The sequence below is a fragment of the Microtus pennsylvanicus genome, chromosome 13, assembly GCF_037038515.1.
Source record: "Microtus pennsylvanicus isolate mMicPen1 chromosome 13, mMicPen1.hap1, whole genome shotgun sequence".
Lineage (NCBI taxonomy): Eukaryota > Metazoa > Chordata > Mammalia > Rodentia > Cricetidae > Microtus > Microtus pennsylvanicus.
The window spans coordinates 39,053,646-39,079,927 of record NC_134591.1 but is presented as its reverse complement, the minus strand read 5'-3'; the positions used below and the strand labels follow the sequence as shown (position 1 = coordinate 39,079,927).

The 26,282-nt window shown below is 43.6% G+C and overlaps 1 protein-coding gene across 1 annotated transcript; it reads right to left on the bottom strand.

Moving 5' to 3' along the window:
- Dynlt5 (dynein light chain Tctex-type family member 5) lies at positions 1-26,282 on the bottom strand. Its single transcript, XM_075945036.1, has 5 exons — positions 26,002-26,282; positions 24,358-24,494; positions 11,924-12,015; positions 5,403-5,527; positions 1-3,803 (listed from the first exon to the last, which is right to left on the bottom strand). The coding sequence occupies exons 2-5, from the start codon at positions 24,471-24,473 to the stop codon at positions 3,600-3,602; spliced, it is 537 nt and encodes a 178-aa protein (XP_075801151.1). The 5' UTR covers positions 24,474-24,494; positions 26,002-26,282; the 3' UTR covers positions 1-3,599.

Sequence of the window (26,282 nt, the reverse complement as noted above, 5' to 3'; positions counted from 1 at the left end):
AAGTTATAAATGCCTGATTTATTGACATTTAAAAAAATGTATTGACTTCCATACATCAATTCTCCAGACTTAAAAAATGAATTCACTGATTTCATTTTTAGTGAAGATGAAACTTTTCATTTAGTGTTTCATTTCTGAACCCACTCTGACCTCCTACTATGTTCTGAATATGTTGTCTCTCACTTCCTACTATGTGCTTTCTGAGGTTTCCCAATTAGCCGTGACCACAGGCAACAAGACACACTGAGATGCTAGCTCTTTTTTTTTTATGTTGTGTTAATTTTTTTTATTGAAAGAAAAAAAAAGAGAAATTCCCGCCTCCTCCAAGCTTCCCATTTCCCTGCTAGCTTATTTTTTAAGAGAAACTTTACGTTTCCTGATTTCTGACAACAGAAAGGGATAATATAGGAAACTGTCTTAATGAAGAAAAAAGAAAGAAAGAAAGAAAGAAAGAAGATTAAAAGAGGGGAAGGAGGAAGGCAGGAAGGCAGTATATAATTGATAGAACCCCATTAATTTGGGAGGTGGTTTCTGGCTGGGTTTCTAGAGCCGGTTATTGGTTGTTTAGTACTGATTATACTTGCTGGCTGATGTATATTTTATAAGGCAGAAGGGAGAAGTGAGCTCTCATTTTGGATGGCTGCCAAGCCTAAATCTCTTCCCTTGACATCCTGGCTCAGCTTTCAGCTGCCTTTGGCCCAAATGTCCCATGATCAACTTAACCTAGCGTGCAGACTCAAACTCAGTGTTTTACTTCTTCACCTCTTTCCCCTGAAGTCTTATTCCTGCGAACAGGAGCATGCATTTTGCTCCAGGCGCTCAGGCTTTCTGCTGCGACCACAAGCCCTTCTCTTGGACATTAAACTGTGAGCTGTTCCGCAAGCATGCGTTAATTTTACAAAACCCTGTGCCTGCCGTGGCACCGGCATTGTCATTACTGCATCAAGGAAATACTGCTGCTTTGTAAAACCGGTAATGTGTTTAAGGTGCCTGGGACAATTAAATTAAGACCTATGTCATCCAGGCACCCAGGACTTGAAACTTCAACCACTCTGGGCATTGCTTTAGCCTCCTAATCACGTAGACCTTGTTCTTGCAACGTCCCTTATGACATAGCTTCCTAATGCTTAGAGAAAAGCTGCTAATGGCTCCTTGTAGTTCGAGTGTTCTTCCTTACCAGATAGCTGCCATGCACCCTGCGATCTTTGTGCGACCTCTTATCCCTGGTAAATTTCTTCCTCAAGCCTTCCATCTTTTGACATTCTCCTCGTCTCCATCACAGTCTGGAGGAAGCCATCATTTCCTTTCACAAAGCCTTCCCTAATCAGGTTCCTTCACTGGGTAAAGAAGTTCCGGAACTTTCTTGTGATAACATGTTGTAATCACACGGTAATCTTCCTGCCTCCACTTCTGGAGTTCTAAGGCTACAGACGCATCCTGTTATCATGTGGTAGGACTCTAGTCCTCCAGGTTGAGCTCTGCATTGCTATTTTCTGCACAGTTGGGAGTTAGGTAGCACAGTGCACAGGAGTCTTGCTTATAGGTAAAGTATAAGATGTCATTGTTAGGTGGTCTGGGCACTCTATCTTCAAACAGGTAAGGAGAGAAAAAAAAAGACTGTAAAAACTTGAGACTAGTCAAGAGATTAACAGAGTGGTCCAGGAGGGGAGTGGATGGAAGGAGATGGATGGAGAAGGACCTGGGGAAAGGTGAGAGCTGTGCTTGCCGAAAAGAAGACAGGGGGTCCTGTTGTGAGTGAGTCGGAAGGCCGTCACTCACAGAGGGGAAGCTTGGCTGTTTCAAAATAAAACAACTTCTTCAAACTTACAGTGGTGTTTCTTTGAAACTTTCCCATCTTGAGGCTTTGCGTGGTGACTAACGCTCCCCTGAAAATTAGTTATTCTGGGCGAGTTCTTGCCCTGTTTTCCTGGGCTGCTGTGACTGCTAGAGGCCATCACTGCCCTGACCTCAGTTACAACACACGGCAAGAGGCCTGCAAACCACCTGCTCTGTTTTTTTTTAACGGCCTTTGTCGTTTAAGGTTTTAGTTGCCTAAACAACCTGGAATGGGCGGTGAGAAATTATTGTAATAACGAGAAATTAGAACCCTGAAAGGAAGTCCTGTTGGCAGCAGACTTTCTATATGGCCGAGCTGTTTCTTTGTTTGACTCATTCGTACCAAGCTGCCGTGTGATTTCATGGCCTTTGACTGAGAAAGAAACATAATCAAATCCAGATTCCAAACTGGTGTTTGCAGACAGGCAAGTCCTGGTGGTCATTATTCTACACAGACCCTGCACTAGAGCATTATCAGAACAAGCCCAGGAATGCATTTTCAAGCTACATTGGTTTTAGGGAAAAAGAAGACATCAAAACATTTTCAAATTGTGACACATTGACTGGGTTTTCCATTCGTTAAAATCTTTCTGATACGAATTACACGTAATTTCCCCCATAAGAGGGCAGCGCTGCTAATTCTCTCCATATGTGAGCAATTTGTGTCTGACCTTTAACAAATGTCCTCTAGGCAGATGACTTACCATCCCGGAGCGAGGCCACAGCGTCATTTCTCATGCACACAAAGAGTTGAAAGCGCCATAAAAATAAACGATCCGTGCTACAAGGGGCATTAGCTGGCAGAAGAGCTATTGCAGCCCTGTAAACGTCAATGCCCATACATTCAGAAACCCCACTGGCTCACTTCTGTGCTAGATTCATAGGAACAAAATGGCAAATGCACATGGTTTAGTTGTTAAGCTGCAGGCTTTGGATCCTGGGTTAAGGTTAGGCCAGAAAAAGGTACTCAGAGTGAGCAGTGTGTATTTAAGGGTAGTGTCTCTTTCCAATGCGTGATCTTAGGCACTACAGACACATTTACTATTAAGCATCATGTATATTTAATAGCATAATGTCTGCTTTAGTGTCCTTAAAAGCCTGTATTCCACTTTATAGTTTCCATTATTGAAGAGCCAATGTTCGGTTCTCCTGCAATTTTGTAAAGTGCAGGCAACCCACAAGAGCTTCTAGATTTAGTTTGTGGCCCCGTGGGACTATGGTAATTATTATGAAATCATTAATTCTTCTTCGGCACTTTCAACTGTCAGGTACATGTAACCGTAATTGCAGTTAATGAACACTGCTCAATTTATTAAATGTAAAATGAAAACCATATTATTTTATATGCAGTACTGAAGTATATTAACATTCATCATTTTTTTGTGTGTGCCATGTTAAATTATCCTGTCCTATATGATATATACCCAGAATGTCACCATATATTTCTAGAAATTTATCAAAAAAGCAATCTAGAGAATTCTATCTCTCCAACTAAAAGAGAAATCAAAAGAATTAGTACCCAAAGTAATAGTCAACATCCATGTTTATGTGAACCACACTCAGCTGCGGTTTTGGAGAAACAAGTTTCTTTCTTGGGCTGCCCTCCCCTCCACCAGTCCTTGCAGGAGTGATGGAAGCTTCCAGTTGTTTGAATTGTTTATCTTGTTTCCTTCTCACAGGTGTTGCTAGTAGAACTTTCGTGGAGAGAGACTGACAGCCTGCTTCACGATTTGAAAACACCAGGAATGCAAGCCTTGTGTCGGTCACTCAATGTAAACCGCATAGACATTTGCCAGAGCAAAGAGAGTAGAATTTCTGAGCGCGTAGGATGAAACGGTATCACTTTTAGGATTCCAGAGGCATCTGCTGCCGATAAGGATGCTCTGACCATCTTGTTGTCCAATGTAAACGGTCACAATTAGTTTATACCGGGGAATCATCAATTCTTTGACCTTGGCTTTAATAACCTAGAAATTGTTTAAAAAAAAAGCAAGAGAGAAAAAGAAAAAAAGAAAGAAGAAAAGGGGGTGTTGTTTAGTCACATAAGCTTTCAAAATTGTTTAACATAAAAGGATACTTTGGGAAGGATGGAGGGGACCAAGAGGAGGAAGGCAAGGAGGACGGGGAGCACAATGGGAGAGGGGAGTGTGAGGACACACGTGTGTGAAAAAGCCATAATGATGCTCATCACTTTGTAGGTAGGCTAACTGCAAAAACATGAAAGAAAAATTGTTTAAAGCCAACAGCATGGTGCACTGTAGACACTTTCCATATTTCACAGAACCGTAAGTTAACTTTCTTTCAAGTACCGTCCTCATGGGACCAGGAAGTCAGAAACAAAATGACAACATTAGCGATAAGCTGACCTTTTCTGAGATATACAGGAAGCTAGTCATCCATTGAACTGAATTCAAGGGACTGTCACACCCGATGAAAATCTATACTAAAAGATGGCTTCTCTTTAAGGAACGTTGTAACCAGGGTTACTTTGTGTTTTCAGATCTAGTGAGGGAAACATACTGTGAAATCTCCTGCAACATAACTGAATTGAGCATTTATCCCAGAGTTTGTTATAAAAACTGAAGCAGAAGAAACTATCATAAAATGCACTGTAGTTGATAAAACTAGAAATATAGTTAAAGACCACAACATGTATAATTGATAGCATTCAAAGAAGTTGCTGTGGCAAGGAGACACCATTGCAAAAATGTTGTGTATTTTCCAAAAGTAAGTTCTAAAAGTGAGACAGTTTTTGGTTGAGGTGGGGGCTCAATGGTGAAGCACTTGTACAAGTATAAGGTCCTGAGTTCAAGTTCCCAAGACCCAAGCGAAATTCAGGGATAGCAGTGGGCATTGAGGATTGCAGCATAGCTGCAGGGACCTGGGGGCAGAGACAGGACCATCCTGGCCGACTCGTCTTACGCTGTGCTGAACAACAGAAAGGCCTTTTCTCAAACAAGGTGGGAAGTGAAGACTTACACCCAAGATTGTTCTCTGAGCTCTCTGTGTGCAGTGGCATGTCCATGCCCAAAGTCACACACGCAAACATGCACACATACGATACACACACATCATACAAACATACAGGATGATTTTTTTTTAGGTGGCATGGAGCTGGAGATATGGCTCTGCAGTTAAGAGCACTTTCTGCTCTTGCAGTTTGGTTCCCAGCACTCATACCAGGCAGTTCTAACTGCTTGTAGCTTCAGCTCTAGGAGATCTGAAGCCCTCTTCTGTCTCTTCAGCCTTTGCTCTCTCTCTCTCTCTCTCTCTGTCTTTCTCTTAAACACACACACAAATAAATTAAAATATATTTTTTTTAAAAAAGAACAAGTGAAACAGTTTTGTACAGCAATAAATTTGCTACAAATTACATCATAATGATGGTTTTAGACAAAAGCTTACCACATACACATGTACCTATTTGCATATGTAGTGTATGATCTAATACCTATTTTCATAAAATCGAAGTATACCATTTGACTGATCTCAAATCCAGTCCCTTCAGCACTAAGAAGAAAGGAAATACTGTAGTTCTAGCGATCATTGGGCCAAGTGCACTGTACCTCCGAAATTGTCTTAGTCATCTGTCTGCAGAACTCTGGGTCATATTCTGCTTCTTGTAGGTAGGCAGTTAGTACATCTTTCAAAATGCGATTGACAGCGGCCACAGGAAAATGCCTGGTGGGACCTGGACATAGACATGGAATTTCTTTAGAAGTCGTTTCTAACCATATCCATCTACCCGATGGGTTCACAAAAGAATACTGAAACACGAAGGCCTTTAGTAACCTGGGTGAAGTCCAGCTAAGGAGGTTAGAGGTCTGAATTCAGGTCAGGATTTTCTGAGAGACTGAGCGAGTAGTTAGCTCTGAATTTACCAGGCCCCCTAAGAAGTGCAGTGAGTTCTGGTGGCGCCTCGTACCGTGAGCTCTTCCTCATCAATTGCCAGTGCTGGTGGCTTCTTACTTCAAAGCCTCAACACCTTCTAACCAGCCCCTCAGTGTTTACACCCCACCCACATCGCTCTGGTCCATCTTCTGCAGCCAGAGAACTTGCTTGGAAAAACCCAGATCGTAAGATGACATTTTCCTTACGGGGTCTACAGTTGTGTGCCTCCCAGTCCTGAGCTCTTGTTCCAGCCCCCATAGCTCTCCATGTGCATGCTGCTCCTGCCTGGTGGGCTCCATCTGTCATGGAAAGATGCTCATGTGTCTTTACCCTTGTCTACTCTTCCAAATGGACCACCATTCCGCATCTGCTCAGTTAAGAAATAGGTAGTTTCTCACCTGAGGTACCAAACATCTCTCATTTATTCCAGACACACGGGTCCTCTGGATCCTAATCCTCCTGAAAGCAGGTAAGGCATACCTGCAATTCTCTCCAAGGCAAACAGAGGCTAGATCGGGGTCAGGGAGATGGCTTAGAAGGTGTGGTGCTTGCGGACAGTCTGACGGTTTGAGTTTAATCTCTGAGATTCACAAGGTGGAAAGAAAGAACCTACTTCCAAATGTCTCCTGGACTCCACATGACTACCTGCCACACAATTGTGTGTTTGTGTGCACAAATGTATACACAGAAATCGATGTAATAAAAATAATAAACTCTTCAAAAATTTTAAAGAAATGTAAGCAAGACGGGTTTATCCCCCTGAGAGTCTAATTCAATGCTTAGGGATAATTTTTGGTTCTAGTGGACTTAAACAATTTCTAGATAATAATCACTGCACAAATAACGGTTACTTTTTGATGACCATATTCTCTGTGCCAGGGACTGTGACAAGCATGGGTTTACCTTATGATATCTTCCAGAGATCTTTGAAAGGACTCTCACGGTTATATCTGTCCCACAGATGGGAAAATGGAGGGGGAAGCCCAGAATCCCCGAGTAACAGAACTAGGAATGGATGCCCAGATTTATCGGGGTTTAAAATTTATATTCGCAACCACATTTCAGCCATATTCAGATCAAAGCTTCAGATAAGTGAGCTTCACCCTGGTATTCCAGGAATTAGGTACATTATCCTTCTGGTTTCTACCCAGACAACTACGTGGCATACACATGTGCTCTGGCTTGGTAGGTAGAGGCTGGATTATTGTTGAATTAATAAGGAGGAAGCGTTTGAATCAAGAACGCTATCCAATCCTCTCTCAGCAGTTAACATTATCTGTTAGTATTTATTCATGTTCCTATGTTAGGTAGAGGCTAAGGGGAAAAGTATACCAGAGTTAGGACAATTCCAAGCAAATTTAATTCCAAGAAATTAAATTCTCTTCTGGGACATCTGAGAGAGACAGGGAAGATAGGGGCATTCTTCTCTACCAGTGGAAGCATGCCACCCCAGGCCTGAGCAATCCAGCAGGGAGCTCAGATTAGATCCCAGGAGGGTTGCCTGGAGACGACTCCCTTAAGAGTACTACGTCCCTTGGCTGAGAGTTGTAACCAGTCTGAGATGAGGCCATGGCGCAGCACCAGGGAGGTAAATCCCCAGGTCTCACACCGCTTTCATTCCTCCTGAAGGTTCCTTGGCTTATACTCGAGAGAAGTCTAGGGCTACGACTGTAGTCCATTGAGGTCAGTCTCCTGAGGCTCATTAAAGAGAATGTTTATTTTGATGATATAAGAATTGTTTAGTTCAATTTAAATCAGGTCAGGAAAGCCAGACATGGTGGTGCATGCCTTTAATCCCAGCACCTAGGAGGCAGAGGCAGGCTGATCTCTGTGAGTTCGCAGTCAGCCTGGTCTACAAGAGCTAGTTCCAGGACAGGCAACAAAGTTGCACAGAGAAACCTTGTCTTGAAAAAAAAAAGAAAAGAAAAGATAAAAAAGAAATAAAGAAAAGAAAAGAATAGTACCACTAATCTGCACTAAATTAAATGGATTATGTCATCCAGAGAGATACTCCATCCTTTTCCATTCCCACTCTTCCTGCCAAGCACTCATCTCATATGATCTTCCTTGACCAGTATTATTCCCAGGGAACCTGCGCTGCCTGGCATTAACCTACCTGTCCTCATTGCTGCATTCAGAAAATGGAAAATTCTTCTAGTGCAGACATATCGTTCAGCACAGTACTGCCCCCCCCACCATGGGAGCAGCATCTGTCCCTCTAAATGCATCCGCTCCCCCTTGTAGTCATGGAGCAGGAGGCTCTATCACTGCCCCCTGTGAGCCCACGTGCGGAGCATAGGTGATTGGCGCAGGGGTGTCAGAGCTGTAGGCCCGGCCAAAGCACTTCCTTAAACGTTTTATTTCATAGCAGAAGTAGGCATAAAAACAAACCAGTGTCTTGCTTGTAGCAAAGCAATAATTTCTAACCTTTAGGAACCGCCATAGGGCACCTCCATGCTGGAAGGAAGGCAACAGTGGGAGAAGGAAGTTGGCACACATCAGCCAAAGAAAGAGCATCTGTGATGCTTGGAGCCCAGTTCCTAGCAGCTCCCAGGGGCTGCTGTACCAAGTCCTTTCTGAGCATGGCACATCCTTTTAGCTCACAAACACGATTCCACCTTTAAAACGAGTTTTTTCTACACAGTAACGAAAACGCATTCTTTATGACCTAATGGTCTTTTCCCTTTATGTCCAGAATCCTCTGTCACTGTGCTCAGATGGAGCCCCTGGCACGCAAAGGGACAGAGCAAGACAAACACCCCAAGCTACTTTCAGTGAGAATGAATGCAATCAACAAACCCTGTCCTCTTCATTTTGAGGCAATTTTTTTTTCTTGAGGAAAAGGTTTTAGATTTCAAAAGATCTAAAAAAAAAAGAGAGAACATAACTTAAAAAATAAACAAACAACAAAAAACTAGATTCAAGGGAGAATAACGAAAGCAACAAATTGTCCCCCAACTTCCCCCAACTGGGATAACAAGAATTACTCTAAGTTTGGCGTGGTGGCACCAGCCTGTCATCCCATACTTGGGAGGTGCAGGCTGGAGAATCAGGACTTTGAGGTGCCCTTGGTAATGCGGTGAGTTTGAGGCCAGCCTGAGCTATCTCAGACCAAAACAAAACCAAGAGTTACTTTACATTATCTTGTGCTAGGACTTAAGGAGATAAAATAGATTTCAAATAGTTAGGACAGGGCATGCCAAGTCATAAAGCACTCCTTAGGTAGTGGTTGAGGTTGTTTCCTGAAGGAAGGGTAAAAGAGGATTTGTCAGAAAGTGAAGGCTGGGAGATGGCAGAGGATATAAGTACGAGACTTGCTGGTCCTACACAGGAAGGACCCTGAGAGATTAACAGGTTGCTGCAGAGAAAACTTGATACCAGAGGTTTGAGAGCCTCACAGAAGCTGAGCCCAAGAGTTTTTCTTTCCTTCTTTCTCTCCCTCCTTCTCTTCTTTCCTTCTTCCCTCTCTCTCTCCCTCATTCTCACCTGCCTCCTCCTTCCCTCACCAATCAATATTTTCCATTATGTTGGCTTCATTTGCTGTCTCTGTGTGTGGTGGAAAAGTTGGCTACTGTGGCAAGTACTCTTCAGTGCCAACTTTCCTGGGTTTGGGCTCACCAGGTAAGCGCATCTCTAGGCATGTCTCTGAAGGTGTTCCCGGAGGAGGTGAACAGAGGGAAGAAGATGGCCAGCTGAGTGAATGGCACCGCCCTATTGGCTACTGTCCCAGACTTAATAAAAAGGGGAACAGTAAAGATCCGCCAGAGCACCCGTAGTTACCTCTTTTTCTACCTGATCTGCCCAGATGTGAGCAAGCAGCCCCCTACTGCTTCCTCATCATGAACTGGACCCTTAAACCACGGGCCAACCAAACCCTTTCTTTCTTTCATTGTTTTCATCCAGTATCCTGTCATAAAAAAGGAACTGAAAGCTCTTCATTGTGATACTCACAGTGGCCATCTCTAAAAAAATCTGCTACCTACTTTTAACCTGAGCACCTGCAAAAGCCGGGTACAAAACCTAGTCCGTAATTTGTGGGAGTCACACTGAATCAAACAAGAGGTCTTCGTGCTTAGTTTTCCCTGGGAAGGCCCTAGCCGTCCCTTTTAGCAACAGTTTTAGTGAATGGGAAGCAGACCATCATGTGATTTACGCACAAAGCAGCCAAGATCCCAGAATGTTTTGCTTAACTATCACCTTCCTGGGCATACTTGAAACCTGCCTTCAAGCTCAGGTCGGACACCGCAGCCTGTGATTTTCTTCCTCTCTCTCCTCTCTGTGGTTAGGGAGCAAAGGTAAGTGGTGCTTTCTCTAAGAAGCACAACTTCCCTTTCCTATTCTTTTTTCCCCTCGTGGACTATATTCATGTTTTACTTCATTTATGACAGCTGTAATCATTTTGATAAAAGGACAAACACACCGTAACTTAAGATGTGTTTAGATGACGTGGACAATGATAGTGGTGGTGGTGACCTCTTAGCCACTGAGCCACCTCTCCAGCCTCGACGATGAAAGTCTTCTGTGCTAGATTAAATCTGCTTTCCAAAGCAGCCAGTCCGCTCTACTAACAATTAAACTGTATTTCCAATTGTGCTTTCTTTTGGGTTTATTTTGCCTGTGAATCATACTCACGGGCCTTTAGTAAAGATCTTCTATCAATTTGATGGAGTTCTGGCCACAAGAATGGGGGTAAGAATGGTCACCTTTACTGGAAGGTCAGCACTTCTGAAACTTTTGTTTGGCTGAAGAAGTTGTATAACAAACAAAAACAAAAAAAACCCCAAACAAACAAAAAAAATCAAAGAAACATAGGCATTTGCATTTAAACTGCTTTATCTTGTTGCAAAGGCATTCCAGACTTTTCTTCAGCACACAGTGACTCAAAGTCACAGACTGCCATGATTAAGAACCTCTGGTTGATAAACCAGGCGATGGTGGACCACACCTTTAGTCCCAACACTCAGGAGGCAGAGATATAGTTCCCCGAGTCTGAGGACACTCTGGTCTATAGGACAAGTTCCAGGACAGTCAGAGATACACAGAGAAAGCCCATCTCATAAAACCAAACCAAACCAAACCAAACACCTCCCAAAACAAAACAAAAGATAGAAGCTTTGGTTGCAAGTTGGAGAAAACTTGACCCAAACTCAGGTTGCTGACTGAAAGGGCTAAGGGCCAGTATTTGGAGTTAGTTACGCCACTAAAGTGATCTGGATGGTAGGAATATTTACTGTCCACCGCGAGCAGTGTGAAATACTACCGAACTAATGCTGGAGCCTGCAGAATTGGAGTGGGGGTGTCAGCCAGCACAACGACATTGCCATCGTGTAGATGCATCTAAAGTTACAGAGTGTTTGTCCTCCTTTTGTCTAAGTAATTACAGCTTCTCAAAATGAACCAAGAGTGTGGCCAAGGAGAGGGATGAAAGGGGCAGCTTAGTTACTCACTCTGATAGTATTGGAACTATTGAAGAAAACTGGCTATAAGGCCTAGCCGGGTAGAGTGATGGGTTATAATTTTCCTGGGGCTACTAGGCCACAGGTGGAATTACCCTGGCCCACAGAGTCCTTTCTTGCTCCTTGGTAAGTCTCTATGGAATTTATGTAGGGCGGTAATTATGTATGAATTCAGATAATCACAGGCAGGCACACCCTTAAAGCAAACAAGTAGGTCTGTGAAGAAATGAGAGTGGGAAAAGACACTTGCGTGGACTCCACCTGGGAGCATAGGGCAGCTGTGACAATCTTGGTTTTCAAAGACCCCAAACCTCAATGGCAGCAGATAAACATCTTCATCAACAGGGGACCACAGTCATCTGCCTCTGCACGGGGGTATTTTTTGTCCTCCACAGTCAACAACGTCAGTTGGTTTTGAAGGATAAACATCAACGTACATCACTTTCACACTCATGTGCGTATTCCTTCAGGAAATACTCAGTGAGCTTGAATTGAATCGTATATTATTCTATTATATACATTTACGGCATTCAGAGATTCCTTTGAGGTTTAGGAAACCCCACTTTTTGTTTTCGATTCTTTTTGAATCTTAAAGGAAGTGTTGCTTCGATTTTAGAAAGCAAGACTGTAACTCTAATATACCACCAACTCTCTCAAATCTAGGCCTGAAGACCTATACCAGACTCCGGCTAAAGTGGCATAGGTCACTGAATTAGAAGTTTAGCACATGAGCAGCACACCTAGCTGGTAGGTGTTTTCCATGCGAACTGTGAGGCGAGAGGCTTCATCACGCGGGCTGGGCTCATCCACGTGAGACACGGTGCTGACGGAACTGAAAGCAAAAAGGGAAACAGTAATTAGCATCATCTCAATGTTAACAAGACATAATATTGATTTAAAGGTGTATGCTTCCATATACAAAATTCGCTGAAAGTTCCCAATCAAGCCTACAGAAATAGCCCGATGAAATATTTAAAGTCGGAACCACATTAGAGATGGGAACACTAAAATGTAGAGAAGTTACTGGGATGGAGTCTCAGGGTCATGGTGGCATCCGGAGCAGGTGCTCCTGGGCTGATTTGTGTCTTTGGAGTAAGCGGAGTGAGTGTTCTAAAAGCCATCGCCAGTGGAGTCCCTAACAAAGACTCAAAAGCCTATCCCACAGTAAACACAGCTCCCAAATGGCACTTGGGGGTATAAAAAGCAGCTTACAGTGTTGGGAAACAAATCCGTACAGACAAAGGGTATTATACAAAGCTCATTGTGATACGTTCCACCAAATCCCGTCAGAATTAAAAAGAAATGGGAAACTCATCTATCTATACAGTGAGAGAAACCACAAGTCACCCAAACTGTAAGAGTCAATCAGTGTCAGCCGCCTTTTCAGTGTGAAGAATGGATCTCCAAGGCAATTTGAGCTGATCCAGGTGCTGAGTGAGAAACCCAAGCAAGGAAGAGCCCCCCAATGGGCACTGTGTAATTCAACCTAGCTCAGAGAAAACCAAGTGGGACTAACGAACCTACAGCGCTCTACCCCAAATTCCCTCCACCTGTGAAGATGGAGGTTAAGACAGATGCCATTTCAAAGGCAATGATATGCCCTGTCTGCCTCTCTGCCCCTCCGCTCTGTGTGTGTGTGTGTGTGTGCACGCGCATGTACGCTTGTATCTGTGGGTGTGCATGTGTGTTCAGAGTGACTGTTTCTCCAAGTAAAGGCTGTATTTTTGGCTCTCATTGAATAAGAAAGAGTTATTTGGGTTTTGTTTGTTTTTTGAGATAGGGTCTCACCAAACAGCCCTGGCTGGCCTTGAACTATGTAGATTAGGCTGCTCTTAAGCTCACAGAGATCCACCTGCCTCTGCCTTCTGGGTGTTAGGGTTAAAAGCGTGCAAACACCACGCCTCGCTTATTTGTTTTTAATTATTGGGTTTTTCTTTTTCTGCCTGTGAGAAGTTTAAAGTGCTTAGTTTGCAGATGTTTGGAACTAGTGAAATCTATGAACTGACATTTCAAAGAAATCACACTTAGTCTATTTTGAAAAATCGTTCAGTACAGTACGGTTTATGGGGCAAATTAAAGCTCACTCACAAAGTCCAAGAACATGATGACATTTTGGCTGCCTTTGTCACAATGCATCTTTGTGGTGGCAATCCCGTTTTCTTCCTTCTAACACCTGCTTTTTTTTTTCTTTCTGCAGCCGTTTAAAGTAGCAACCAACCTGTTAGGCCATTGTGGTTACAGGTGCTGTGGGCAGGCCCAAAGATGACAGGCAGCCTCTGCCTGAGAAACACACCCCTGCGGCATAAGCTTGGGATTTGGTAGTAAGTCTGCGTGCCCAGTATTGTGCATGCTGCTTTCAATCTGGCAACACAACCCCTAGCAGCGATTTCATTTCCTCTTTCGGTGTCCTTTGATAGTGTAGAGAGGTCACCATTCTGTCCATTTTAGAGAGAAAAGAAGGGAGGCCGAGGGCTTACTGTCACACGTGTAGAAAAGGCAGACTTCGATTTCAAACCTTCCATTTATCGTTCGGTAGAAAAGTCTAATGTGTGATTACCCCAGACAGAACGAGAAAGGGGCAGTTCAGATATGTGTGTGTGCACAACATGCAGGAAGCTTTGGTGGAGGCTCCTCTGTCTTCTACAAGGGTCACACTAAAAATTCCCAGGAAACAGAGCTGATGCACAGCTCAAATTCGTGGGGTTTATAGTCCAAAGGGAACCATCATCCTCATCATCGTTTGTCTCCGTGTTACTAAAGACTAGTCATCTGTGCACTTTATGTTATTGCCATGAAGATGGTGTCTATTGGGCAGCTCACAAAACCCAAGGGCTGAAGTCTGATGTATAGTTTGCAAGTTTTAAAGCCTGGTCTGTTTTTGAATTATTGAAGATGTTTCTTTTGGACGTGTGTGTGTGTGTATGTGTGTGTGTGATGAGTGTGTGTGTGATGAGTGTGTGTGTGATGAGTGTGTGTGCGTATGAGTGTGTGTGTATGTGCAAGTGTACACAGAAGCATGTAGAAGCCTGAGGTTGATATCTGGCATCTTCCTTGATCCTCTCCCCCCTTACTTATTTAGGCAGGCTCTCTTGCTGAACCCTGAGCTTCCTGATTCGTCTAGTTTGGCTAGGTAGCTTGCTGTGGGGGTCTCCTGTCTTTGTCCTCCCTGCCAGTCCCCTGGTCTTACAAGGTAGTCCTCATGTCCATCCGGCTTTTATGGGTTCTGAGAATCCAAACTCCAGTCCTCAGGCATGTGTGGTGAGGGCTCTACCTGCTGGGCTTCTCCCCAGCCCCCAGGGTCTTTGTCTGCACAGTCATCATGTAAATGCTGTATGCACATCGTAAAACAGGGAAAGCACATGAAAAGGGGGAGAGTAAAGTTTCATGTTACTAACTCCAGTGCTTGGATAAACACTTATGTTAAAAAAGTTCTTGTGTATATGATATTACATATGCAATGTCTTTCTTTCTTTTCTTTCTTTCTTTCTTTCTTTCTTTCTTTCTTTCTCTTTCTTTCTTTCCTTCTTTTTTTGCTTGAAACTGTATCCTAGAACATTTCCATCCTCAGTAACAAATATGCAGCCATATTTTAAATATCAGCTTAATATACAAACATTTTGCTTAACTGTTACTTCCCCAGGCCATTTAAGTTGCTCCCAATATCCCATTACTGTAAGGGAATCTATAATTACCATGTAGCAGGGACTGCCATTTTCTTTTCAGCATTGTTCCTCTCCTTTCTGGGTATCAGAGCCCTAAACTGTGGGAAGATTTCTGTCTAAATGAAAAGCAAATCCTCAGTCCCTTTCTGTGCTGCTGGGGTTCTGTGGCTTGAGAACCACTGTGAAGAACCGCAACTGTCTGGGTAGAAATTTGAGAAAGATTTCTCAAAACAAAACAACATCAGAACTCCAAATCAACACATTTTGAGTTAACCAATAGGAGTCTATCTTCAGTTTCCCTTGTTACTAAATTGTGTTTGGTGTTAGGGTCGCAGCAGCTTCTTGACCTTGTAGATTGTGGATCAGAGCAATGGGAGCCTGGATCTCTAAACTGCCCCACTGGGCTTCTTTTCTATAGGAAAACATGTACGTCTAGTTTGTTAGGGCGCTGCTTTGTATTCGTTTTTAAACGAATTACCAGAGACATTAGATGTAACAGATACAGTCTCTTGTTGAACAGAGTCTATTGCACAAGGCAGGAAGCTGTGTGAAAGAGAACTTGCAGTCATTTTTGCTAAGGCCATAAAGCCTTGAAAAGATAGTAGGTGTTTTACTGGAAGCCTGGATATTTTGGCTACACAGAGGAAAAGGTTTGGGGAAACCTATTGCTTTCTACATCTTCAGACTGACCATGTCTCCAGTGGACTACACTTTCGTGAAGCATTTTAAGAAACTTTATTATTATTTGAAAGTATGTCTGTGTGTCTCTGTGCATGTGTGTGTCTGTGTGTGTGTTGGTCTGTGCATCTGTGTGTGTGTGTGTGTGTGTGTGTCTGTGTGCGTGGTCTGTGCACCTTTCTGTGTGTGTGTCTGTGTGCATGGTCTGTGCATCTGTGTGTGTGTTTGTCTGTGTGCGTGGTCTGTGCACCTTTCTGTGTGTGTGTCTGTGTGCGTGGTCTGTGCATCTGTGCGCACGTGTGTGTGTGTGTGTGTGTGTGTGTGTGTCTGTGGGCTCTTCTGGTAGACCAGTACATGATCTTAACCACTGAGTCATTTCTCCAGCCTGAATTTTTATTTTTGGACACTATTTTTATATTTGTTTTCCAGTGTGAAGATTGTAGTGGCTTGAATGAGAATGTCCCTTGTAGCTTCAGGCATTTGAACTCTTGGCTCCCCAGTTGGTAGCTAGTACTGTTCGAGAGAAGTTAAGGAGATACAGCCTTGGTAGAGAAAGTATGTCACTGGTGATGAACTCTGCGAACGTAAGGCCACACATACTCACGCTTTGCCCTCTCTGTTTCGTCCTTGTGGGTCACGAGGTGAGCTCTCAGCGCTCTGCTCTAGCTGCCACGCCTCCTGCTTCCTGCTATGCCTTTCTGCCATGATGGGCGCTTATTCCTCTGGAACCATAAGCTCAAATAAACCCTCCCTTCTGTAAGAGGCCTTGTCGATGGGGTTTATCAGAGCAACAGATAGGATAGGAGGCAGGGCCTCCCTGAAGCTAAGTTAGTACTTTATTCATGGTAAAGAATCAAGGGCTGATAGTTTGTACATCAGCATGCGATGGGTTGGAAATGGAGAAAGGAAAGAGAATGAGGAAAATATTAAAACAATATATTCGGCACTTGAGTGGAGACTTGAGGAGGAGAATAAGATATCAACAATGCTTGCAGTGTGAGCAAGAACCATTAAACAGGGGCCGGAGTGATGCTTAGTGGTTAAAAGCATTGACCACTCTTCCAGAGGACCCAGCTTCAATTCGCAGCCCCCACATGGTAGCTCACCACTGTCTGTAACTCCGACACCCTCACACAGACATAATGCAGGCAAAACACCAATGCAAATAAAATAAAATAAATAAATCATTAAAAAAATTAAATTAGAACGTGAGCTAGGTATATTTTTCTTTTCTTTCTTTCCTTCTTTCTTTCTTTCTTTCTTTCTTTCTTTTTATTTTTGTTTTATGGAGAATTGTTTTGTCTGGATGTATGTCTGTGAGCCATATGCATTCTTACTGCCCACACAGGCCAACAAGGAGTGTTGGGTCACTTGGAACTGGAGTTACAGACTGTAACTGTGAGCTGCCATGTGGGTACTGGGAATCAAACCTGGTCCTTTGAAAGAGCAGCCCCTGGTTCTTACCCACCAAATTGTCTTCCAGCCCTGTGGTAAGGTTTTAGAAATCAAAGAGCTCCTATATTTTAAAAGCAAGGAGCTGTCAATGTCCAGAACACCAGCTTACACACGAGTGGACAGATTCTGTGTTGATCAGCAGCTCTACTCAGGCTACTTGAATTGCTAAAGACAATCACGTGACTTGCTCATTAGTGCATTTAAACTTTCAATGGGAGGTATAGACACAATAACTATATCGACTACATGTCCCAGCGCTACAAGTGGATGAGGTCCAGTTCTGTGATTCAAATTGCCCGTGATAATCCTTCCTGACACGCAGTCTCATTGCCCAGAGAATGCTACAGTCAATTTTGTCTTATTAACAATAAATTAATTGAGACAGGATCTTGCTATGTAGTACTGATTGGCTTGGGATTTTCTAGGTGGACTAGATTAGCCTCCAATTCTCTGTGATCCTTACATCTTTGGTCCTCAAGTTCTGGCATCAGGCATGTGCTGGAAATCTGGTCTAAAAATTGGAATTTCTGGCAGGAAAAGAGAAAAGATGTGTGTCTTTGCATCAAAAATATTTTTTAATGAAAATGTGTAAAAATCCAGTTAGTGTTTGGAAGTGGATGGGCTACTTTTGAGGACAGAATTATAGACAGGTCTCTTGATGTAAGAGCTGCAGTTGAGAATAAGTATAAGCTTATGAGTTATTACTGGTGGAAACCCATGCCCCTCAACAGCGCCTTCAGGAGGGGTGGGAGCTTGTCATCAAAGTCATGTGCTGCCCCCCAGTGGAAAAACTTCACAGTGCACAGAGAACAGAAGGCTATAGGTTCTGTGTGCTTTTTAAAGCCTTTTAACAAGAATTTATTGCTACAATGTGCCAGAAAGATTCCAAAGTGATGATAATACAAAAGAAAGACTCCTGTGCTCTAGAAACACAATGTACAGAGTAATGTAAAATACACACACAAACTGCTTCACTGGGGACTAAGAACATCTGTGGATTCTTTTTTTTTTCTTTTCTGATTATGTTTAAGACCAAAAGCAGGCCAATTCTTTTTCTAGCAATAGATGGTGTTTCTTGTTCGGAAACATTAATTTTGTGGAAATTATGCAGTTTTATGACATTTTATCCCATTTGGTTCATCTTTCTAGAAAGAGAAAGGTTATAGTGGAAACAGAAGTTGGAATTTTTCATAAATTAGGGAAATAAGAGAACAGCAGGAGTATAGTCTCATGGGATGTATTTTTCAAGACTAGGAGTGGTTTTGAAGGACAAAGACTACACCTACCTCCCAAGCAAAGCCTAGCCCTGGCCAGATGGAAGGAAATCTGGAGTGGTGATGGACAGAACAGAACCACGGTGAGTGTAGGCAAAAGCCTAGGACCGGATCTTGAAGCTGAGGGCCAGTGCTCATCTGAGAGGAAGGGAGGTGATGGACAAGGCCAGATGATGGAATTCTCCTGCAGGCCCTGGATGCGGCATGGTTTCAAAGTCACACCGCAGTCAGGAGCCAGGGGTGATTCTGGGAGCATCTGAGCCCTGGCTACCACACCTCACTGTGAAGTCATCAATGAGGGGTGTGGCCATCACAGATGTCCCACGCAGAGGAAACAATGGCTCTCCTCTCTTCTCGGTCTTCTTTCCTTCCTCTCCCTCCCTTTTCATCTTTGGAAGAGATGCAAACCGACTTTTAAGAAGGAGGCTACAATAAAGCTTGCTTTGTACTAAGCACTCAGAGAAACACTTTCTGTAAGTTGTAAAGTCATCGTACAAGTCACCCGGGACTTAATGTAGGCACAGACTCGTGAGTCCAGTTTGTTTGAAAGCAAAAGGATGTACTTGTTCAAGAATTCATGTAGTGCAGGAGTAATGTTCACACACTGATCAAAATAGCTACTGAAGGACAGTTTTGTGCCCAGGTCTGTCTTTGAGATGTTCTACCAGGAGATACAAAAGGCAATTAAGCTTCTTGTGTCTATAGAACTTACATTTTTTTATTTTACTTTATTATTGCTGCCCATATGATGTGTGTGCTGAGTAGCCAGGTCCATTTTTATCCTCACTTGCCTCAGCATTGTCTGGCATCCTCTCTCTCAGTGTTCTGCGGTCAGGACAGGCACAGAAGGGCACCTTGTTCTCAGTTACACATCTTTGGTTTCCCTTGTGCTCTGGGCATCTCTTCCTGCTCCCCTTGTGCCCTTTGAGCTTTCCTCTGGACACTGTTGTGTCCTTTGACTCTGTTTAAAACTGGCTTCCTTTTTTTTTTTATTGTTAACACACAACTCTATATAAGCAAACTCTAACAGGCTACTAACTCTATTACTATGGAGTTTGTTAAAATATGACATTTTATTGAAGTTCTATTTATGAAAAAAGGTTTTAGTTTTCTTCTGGATTAGGTATTTATGTTGGGATTTCCTTTAAGATAATTTTTTGCTAGGTGTGGAAGTGGATAACTATAATCCAAACACTCAGGAGGCTGAAGTGGATTAGGGATTCCAGGAAGCACAGGTGTGTGTGTGTGTGTGTGTGTGTGTGTGTGTGTGTGTGTGTGTGATGGACATCCTTCTAGAAGAGAGAGGTTCTCCTGCGCTTCTTCTGTGTGCTTTATAGCTTTCCTTCCATCTGGAGTAAATCCGTGTAAGTGTAGAAGGTACCAGATCAGCTTCATCTCCCTCCTTGCAGTGAGAGAGTCTTCTCCTAAAACAACGTCAGACACAAGAACTCAAACCCTCAAATGTCCAAGGCCATGGTGATGCATGTTCTCTCAGAGCTAAGAAGGCAGAGAGGTGTGAGGATCACTGCAAATTTGAGGTCAGCCTGGTCTAAATAGTGACTTGCAGGCTAGCCTGCCTTAAAGAAATCATTTATCATTTCCCCATTTATAAATTAGGGTAAAATAGAGTCTTCTCTATTTAATCCATGGTTTCCCACAAAAGGCACAGGGAGACCATTGTGTTTCACTAAGAAACATGACATTCCAGCTTCCCCCCCCTCTCTCTTTTCTCTCTCTCTCTGGGACGAAGCTGTTTCTCAGCTTGATGCACAAGGCTTTATGCCACATACTCCCCCTTTGGTTTTCTATCTTCCAGCGTTTCCCCTCAGGGGTCAAAAGAAAAGATAGACTGACCTCACTTCTGATGTGAAGGTTCATGGGTTGTAATCTTAGAATAAATTCATTCCATGTAAAATTATTGTCCACTGTCTGCCCAAGCAGGCTTTTACAAAGCCCATGGGGGCAATGCTTTCCAATTGGATCTTTCACTGATCTACCTAGCTGCTATGGAGCCATTCCCAAGTAACTCTCTGCTGATTGGAACGACAGAGTTCTCTATGTTCGATCCCTTTGCTACTTCTCTATGCCTGATGTGTGTGATACAACAGCAGACGTGCAAGAGGCTCACTGTATCCTGGATGAATAACTGAAGGAAGTCAGTACAGTGTGGCTGACCTGCTAGGCTAGATAACCTCAATGCATTTTGGTGGAGAAGGTGGGGCCACACCGTTTTTGTTCCATGAATCATGGGAACTTAGGTTTGAGGTAAGAGAAAAACTCTGTAGTTTCCAACATTCATCCAAACCTACAGTAGAACTGTACCGGCTTCTGAACGAATATGCCTGAATAGCATATCACATTAGCTAGAGAAGGTAACTCGACCGCAGGGTTTCCGTTTTCACCGTAAGGATAGGAGATGAGAACATTTGTTCAAATGCCACCCGATGTCTGCCAGAGGGTGAGTCTCCAGCGAGTAAACCACCATTGTGAATGTCTGCCTGGACTTATGAGTAGGAAATGCAAGGTTCTGATGAACAAAGGGGACCAGAGCATTCATGTAAATTACACATAGATTGCCAGTTTCTGTGCAATGAAAATATTTGGCTAATCAACGTCTTTTTTTTCTATTTGCGAATTCTGAGGTTTTAGAGTCTCAACTTACTTGAGTTGCCATTTCTTTATCTGAAAAGGAGGATGGTGCCCACACCTGTTTAGGAGAGGATACATTGACAAACCTTTCTGGAAGAGGTCAAACAGCGGGAACTTTGGGGTTTGGGGGCCTTAAGCGTTTTGTTGCTGTAGCTTGTCTCTGTTGCTGTGGTCCCTAAGCCTCTGGAGACACTGCATGGAGGAGGCAAGCCATGATCTAAAAACTGGATTTATGGAGCATGGAATTGGGGTTTCTGCCACAAAACCGTGCTCCTTTAGATTTTGATTTTAGCTATGGAGGAAGCACTCCTAGCTAGGAAGCCATACCCAGCCGTGTTTCAGACTGTACTTGGTCCTTGGCCATTGCTTCCCAGCCTCTGACAAAGCTTCCAGGAAGCAGACCGGGGGCTGATCATAAAGGTTCCATAAGTGTTTGCTGGTATTCTCTTCTTACAAATTGTCTACACGAAAAGCCAAGTTCAGATTTTCCAATGGGGTGGATGACAGCTGTTCATGGAAAGCCACATGCCAACATGTGTTTTAGGGGGGTAGAAAGAGGAGGCTCAGCTTAAGAGGCTTCATATTACAGCTGTATGTAGTGGGATCCTTCTTGATCCAAGCTGCTCAGATAATTAATGACTTTATGAACAATCTGGGCAGCAAAGACACCACCTTATAAAATGATGCTTCTTTTTTCTTTAATCAAACTTAAGAAAATATTATAGAACATAACTCGAACACAAAAGATCCAGTTCTAAAAACAGATGATTATGATTACATTGAATATACATTAATATTTTTTTTCACAACACAGGAGGCCCTTCAATTTTTTATTATTCCCAGAATGATAGTTAAGCATCAGTCCCAATGGAGAGGACTGAAGACATAACATTCAAGATGAAAAGGCAAATCCATGCTAGTCGTACACCACATTCTCAAATAGGTCTACCTTCACTCCTATTTTTTTTTAAAGATTTGTTTATTTATTATGTATACAGTGTTCTGTCTCCATGTATGCCTGCAGACCAGAAGAGGGCGCCAGATCTTATTACTGAGGGTTGTGACCCACCATGGGGTTGCTGGGAATTGAACTCAGGACCTCTGGAAAAACAATCAGTTCTCTTAGCCAACGTCTCTAACCCCTACTCTATTTTTTCTTTGCCTTCCTTCTTAATGCGTTTAGTGCTACAAAGACAAGTGAATTCATAGTGCATTGAAGGAGCTAGATTAAAAACTCACCACAAAGGAAGGGGGAACCAGCATGAGAGACAGAAAGAGCCTCCATTTTAGTCTGAAGGAGGGTGTGGTCAAACTTAGGTATTTAGTCAGCTTCCTGAAGAGGAGGAAGGAAAAGAAAAGAAGGCAGAAAAAAGAGGAGCATTTCATACAAGGAGTGGGGTTCCAGTCAGCGGTGGCTGGAGCCAGATAGAGCGCTGAAGGAGAGAGGGGGTATGGCCAGAGGGCAGCATGCAGACCAGAGTGGGGAAGACGGTGCCGTGAGAGCTGGCAGGCATCTGTGGCCCCTTGAGACCTACTCTGGCTTTGGGACTGTATCCCTGACCTGAGGGTCTCAGCTAGTTCACAGAAATATAGCCAGAATGAGGAGGCCAAGCAGGATCAACTCAGGAGACTAAATGAGATGATGTTCAGGTCCTGAGTGCCCTTCAGGAGATAATTATAATACCAGCATTTAGATTTTGAAAAAAAAAATGGTTTCGAAACAATTTTCAAGAAAAAGGTGCTTCCTTTTCAGACACACTGTGAGTGCCAAATCATGTCTCCATGTGAGGGCCACTAAGATTTCATAACCTTTCTACTGAAGACTCGTATGAGAGAGAATCACCAATATCATAAGAATTGTGGTTTGTAAAGAGCAAACCAGGGCTATGAGTTGGCTCAGTGGCTAAACGCCCTTAGTGATGTGCCTGATGACCTGAGCGGGATCCCAAAACACTCGGGGTAGAAGGAGAGAACCATATCTTGAATGTTGTCCCTTGACTGCCACATACATGTCATGGTATGCCAACTCCCTGTCCTCAAGTAAATAAATATCAATGAGTCTTTTTTTAGATAACTTTCCCCTTTGTCTTGGAAAAGGACAGTGTATGTGGGCAAGCAAATTTGGTTTTTGAATGAGGGCATACACTTTTAAAGCCATAGGGACATCCTATCAAATTCTTAAGTGGTCTCAATAAACAAGTAAACTGCATATAGGTGGCAATTATTTTTAAACATATTGTAAAAAGAGCATGCGGCTGCCTTGGTGACTTGGGTCTGTAGCACCAGCAGCTTGGGTGATGGAGCAGGGTGTGGAATGTTTAAAGCTCACTGTTGGAACAGAGAGGGCCCATGGCCATTCTGGACGACTGAGCAACCCTGTCTCAAACTAAAGCATAAAAAGGAGGGCTGGGGTGTAGCTCAGTGGCAGATGCTTACCTAGTATGCAAGAGGCTCTGGGGTTAGTCACCAGTGCCCGGCCCTCAGTAAACAGAGAGGGTTCACGGGAGAAGGCTGGTAACAGCACAGCTGGGGATCAGAAAAGCAGGAACTGATCCCTGCATTGCCCTTCCTTCTGACTCAGGCTGATGCGAAAGAGGGAGATTGTGTTTGCAGCCTACCGATGTGTAGGCCTGAAAGGGGAATGGTAAGTAACTATAGGTGTAAATGGAATCACTCTGGCCACCACATCCCGCATTCATTCTGGTCTGTTCTGCAAAGCGTTAGCGCTTCCCAGCCATGGCGTTAAGATGGGGCGTCCTGAAAGTTGATTGACCACTGCCTCAGGTAATCTGTTTTGTCTCCTTGCTGTGATGGCCAAAATGGAATGCCTTGGGAATATTAAAGATGGATTCATTTTTTTTAGGAGTGCAAATACTACAAAAGAGCCAAAAAGTATTTATGACCTTTGAATCGCTAACTATACTTTTGAGAACCAAGTAGAGAATTATTATACAGTGAACAAAGAAAAAAGAGAAGACAATTTGAAAAGGTCCAATAGTTTTCAAATGGTAACCTGATCCTGATCACAAATTCATAAATATTACATGGCCATTTAAGAGGATGTGGACAAAGACTGAAAACGTACAACATTTGTATTAAATAGTTGCGTTGTATATGTACATACAATTACAAAATGGGCAAACTGTGAAGTTTTAAAATATTGAGGGGAAATTAAGGGACTTGTGAGGGCAGCTGGAGCTGGTCTGCAGTACAGGTGGTTTTTTCTTTTTTGTTTTGGTTTGGTTTTTGCAGGGCAAGAGGAAGTTTTCAAAGCAGTAAACATGCTGCTAGGATCCACGTAAGCCTCCTTCCCCACCTTAAATAACTGCACCGAAGACCAAGGGAGCACTGTGCTTCCCTGTACCCTCCCCACACCCACTTCCATTCTTAGGAACATGTTTTGTCTGTTGGTAAACATTCCTCGGAGTCAAAGGCACCGGACCCCCAGGTACTCACTGTTTAGAGCGCCAACGACCTTCCTTCTGTTGGGATTCATGATTACTTGGGGAGCATACACTCCCTCTTTTCTTCAGTGCAAGAAACATTTTCTCTTTAGCCAAGGCTGACATCATAACACACTCTAGGAAAAAATACTGTGAAAAAAAACAAAAGAAAGATATGAAAATCATTTAGTTTCTGTAGCTTAACATCATCCCAGGTGGAGGACCCAGCTGCTAGTGTGACCCTTTCGCATGGGGACGGAGGTTTTCTGAGAGCAGGAATCTGCAGTGTAGGCAACTTTGTTGTGCCTATACAGCTGGGAATAGGATATTTTTTTTAAGCCACAGAGTACCTAATTCACACAAACAGACATTACTCTATAGTCAGGATGCTTAACTGATGGATAGGGAGAAAGTTACCGCAGAAAGATGGGTGTCTGTAGAAAGATGCTGTCTTGTACCCCACGTCAATATTTTTATTACTGCTCTGTATCTGATCTTGATACACGTTTCTGAGTTAAGCTTTGCCATTTTGACTGTGGAGGGAGATGTGGGCAGGTTGTGTGCTTGGATGAAGTAGACAAACTGGAGAGGCATCACTGGGAGAACCCAGTTCTATAGAGAGTTGATTGTAGGCTACCAGTTTGCTATAAAACCTGGCAGGACCCTTCCGTGGAAAACCTCAACTTAAAAAAAAAAGTCTTAACAGACAGAGCTATGAGATCAACCATGGGCCTAAAGCAGTCTCAGAAAGGAACCAGAGGCGAGTTAGCACTGCGTTTTGGTAGCTGAGTCTCTGATGGTCAGAATTCTCCTTATTTCCTCATCAGGGTAAATCATACACGTGTGCACTAATGAAGGCGGACACACAAGACTTGGTCTTGTTGTTTTGTGGGAGCTTTATCTAGAAATCATAAGAAGTGCTGAGCGGTGGTGGCACACACCCTTAATCCTAGCACTCCAGAGGTAGAGGCAGGTGGATATCTGTGAGTTCGAGGCCAACTGGTCTGCAGAGGGAGTTCCAGGATAGGCAACAAAGCTACAGAGAAACCCTGTCTTGAAAAACAAACAAACAAAAACAAACAAACAAAAAAGAAATCATAGGAAAAAATTCTCTAAAAAAAGATCTGGTTTACTGTAATTTTGGAGAGAGAAAAAATGTTTGCCTTATGTCATGAATATGCCATCTAGCTCATAAATATTCATAAACCTTAAATTCCACTATGAAGAGCCCACTCCGCGGCTCCCACCCCTTGAACAGCCTGAGCTCGTCTCTCTTTGGAGTATTTGCTTTGCTTAAAACGTGTCTCTACTAATTCTTCCCTTCCAGAAGAACTAAGAACTGCACTCCTAACAGGAGTTAGGTGCCGCCCACGCTTGCTAATTCCGGAGAATTAGCTAGTCTCAACTCTGCTGGCAGGCACACCCTCTCTAGAGAGACCCCAGATGGAATTAAGAACTATCAGCGATGCAGCGAGTAGGGGAGACTGCTGACAACCAGCGCTTGGTAGATAAGTTGAGCATCATCACCCTTTGAAGCCAGACTTGAGGTCACTTTTTCTGATTTTGTGGAGCTGGGAGCAGAGATCGCTGTTATGTAAGCCGCTCCCTTCCGAGCCTCCTTTCCTGAACCTTCTACCCCCCAAGCACCTGCACTGACCTGCTGTGCGCTGGGTAGCAGGCCCCACCGCCTGGACCTGGGAACGTCCTCAGTGGAGCTGCAGAAGCCGGGCTGCTGCTTAGTCTTGCAGGTCCCGTGGGAGCCCAGGCCGTCTCCAGGGTGACCTCCTCAAACACTGCCCAGGCCGCCCCTCCCCGGCTCGGTGGGCCTTTGAGCCGCTCTTGACTTAGGCATCCCATTATCACTGTCTCCTGGAGCCTGCCCAGCCCCGCCTTGTGGGATTGCCACGATCTGACTGTGAAGCTGTGTCCCCGGATGTC